Here is a 2500-nt window from a genome sequence, read left to right as displayed (position 1 = left end):
GGAGTACTTGCAGATTCAGAGATACAGAGGTCCAAAGTTTTTCCTTTTTTTCCAGCATGGCTGCCACACCACGTGACCTATGACGTCATATCTCTCTCTCTCTCTCTCTCTCTCTCTCTCTCTCTCTCTCTCTCTCTCTCTCTCTCTCTCTCTCTCTCTCTCTCTCACTCTCTCTCTCTCTCTCTCTCTCTCTCTCTCTCTCTCTCTCTCTCTCTCTCATTCTGTTGTAGCGTTTTCTCTATATTGATCACTTCCACCCCTTTGTTATTAGACATAATTTTGATGTTATTTTCTTTTCTGCGATTAACTTTTTGGGGTTTCTCTTTGTACATTTTGTGGTCAGTCGTATCCATAATTGCTTCCATGTGTTGTGTTGTGCGTTCCTCTTGATCATCCTCTTCATTTAATCTGCTGATGATTTGCCAAACTCCTTTCAGTTGCTGTTTTTTTTTACATATTTATCTTAATTCTACTGTTATTCAGTAATCTACAGATATTTGTTTTGTGAAGATCTAACTTTTGGTCAAGAAGATTTGTGAAGATCATTTACGATTTGTTGTGGTGTGTCTAACTGGACATTTACGTCCATAATTATATACTCTGTGTCTCTGAGAGTCTCGTGGTAAGGTGTTAAAAAAGAGAGAGGCAGTTATGTTTTGACTATCATGCTGTATGTATGTATCATTCATTGTTTCTTTCATTCAGTATGGGTAAGCTGTCCTTAATTCTTTAACCCAGAAAAATTATCTACGCTCACATAATTGTGTGATTGTTTCATTTTCCATCCCATCCTTTTTTCGTCCAAGTCCTCTTATCTTTTCAACAATCTGAACACTGAAGCTCACATTTTTTTACAGAATCCATAAGTAAATTGATGAGTGAGCAGTGGACAACCAATAGTTTTATCTGGGTTTATTGTGCCGCCCCTGTGTGCATTCATTCTTACCTTACATCTCTGCATTGTAGCACCGACATATTGCATCGCACATTTGCAAGAAGTCAATAAATAAACCATGTTTGAGGTTTGACATGCAATTAATTCTTTGGTTTATTTTAACTTGTAAGATCCAGCCGTTACTGTACAATTAATTATCTTGTTTGCGGCAAACATCGGACAAGTTTTGTATTTGCAAATCAAATATTTATGCACTTTGCATTCGGATAAGTGTTCCCCATTGGCTAACCCAGAATGGCTACCTTCTGCAGCCAGGATATCTGAGTTAACTACAGCATTATCTTGTCGAGGAATACAAATCTTCTGAGGATATGGTTAGTCTCCCAGGAGGCTAGTTCAGGGGCTGCCCTGCTTCACCTTTCATTTTGTTCAATGGGATCATTTTCATCATTTGAAATGTAGAACCACATACATATATAAGAATCAAATAAATGCATAAAATCCAAATAAATATACTGTATGAGAAACATAAACATTAATATATAAGAAACAAATAGTATAACACACACACACACACATCACCAGCAGCATTCTTTGCTTGTACAAATTAAACTTTATCTCCACAAAATGAGCTGCAGCTCTTTCCATGGTGAAAGCATCTGGCCCAGACACGTGACCATCTGGATTCATTTGATAAGGAGGGATGAGGGGATGGGAAGAGGAAGAGAATGCGAAGAGAAGATGAAGAAAAGAGGAAGAGATAAAGACATACAAGAGGTTAGGTTCTGCACACACCTCCGATAAGCATGGCGCACACAGAGAAGATCTTCTCGGTGTCCGTGTTGGCTGAGACGTTGCCGAAGCCCACACTGGTGAGACTGCTCAGTGCGAAGTAGAGGGATGCGATGTACGCGCTGCGAAGTGATGGACCACCCTGCGTGTTATTGGCGGTGTATGGCATATCAAGCCTCTTCCCCAGTTCATGTAACCATCCTGGAATGAAGCAAGAAAGCATGTCATCCATAAAGCTCGATCAAACCATGGGTGATGGGAGAACTCCATGTTGGCATGCTGTGAACACTATTATTGGGTAAGAGGGTTGATTTACAATGAAGTTGGTTCATCATACTAAAATATGCAATTAGGTGTCTGTCTGTCTGACTTTTTGTTGACTGCGATACATTCAGTCATTACTTATCCAATCTCAACCAAACTTGATGTGGTGGGGAGAGGGAGGTGGGGGGTAAGGGTCACATGATGGAGGTTGTTGTAATTTAACTTGCCCCCATCCCAAAGGGGGGGGGGGTTGCGTCTTGCACAAATTCCATGTTTAGGTGTATAATAGGTGATCATGGGGCACACTTTCTGGCTGTAAAATTATTACTATAACCACAAATGTTTCAGCCAGTTCTGTCCAACGTACAATTACATTTTTAATCAGCCTTTTCACTTTCCTTCTTCCCTGTCTGCAGCAGTTTCACCAAGTCCTCTTTACGTTCTGCCATCAGAGTGGTATCATCGGCATACCTTAGATTGTCGATGCATCTTCCTACAATCCTGACTCCAGCTTCTGTGTCATCCAAGTTATATTTTTCGTCAAAATTA

At 40.3% G+C, this 2500-nt stretch overlaps 1 protein-coding gene across 7 annotated transcripts in view; it reads right to left on the bottom strand.

The window, feature by feature from the left end:
• The window catches only part of LOC147027941 (voltage-gated delayed rectifier potassium channel KCNH8-like), a 603764-nt gene that overhangs the window by 137900 nt on the left and 463364 nt on the right, over window positions 1–2500 (bottom strand). For all 7 annotated transcript variants that reach the window (XM_085877809.1, XM_085877808.1, XM_085877806.1 and 4 more), the window contains one exon: window positions 1691–1888. In XM_085877809.1, the coding sequence (XP_085733935.1) occupies window positions 1691–1888 (198 nt within the window). The remainder of the gene's footprint in view (window positions 1–1690; window positions 1889–2500) is intronic.

This window comes from Eptatretus burgeri, chromosome 4 (assembly GCF_056783735.1).
Source record: "Eptatretus burgeri isolate ZD-2024b chromosome 4, Ebu_testis_v1, whole genome shotgun sequence".
NCBI lineage: Eukaryota > Metazoa > Chordata > Myxini > Myxiniformes > Myxinidae > Eptatretus > Eptatretus burgeri.
Note: the sequence above shows the minus strand (reverse complement) of the source record. Positions and strands in the feature narration are given on the sequence as shown.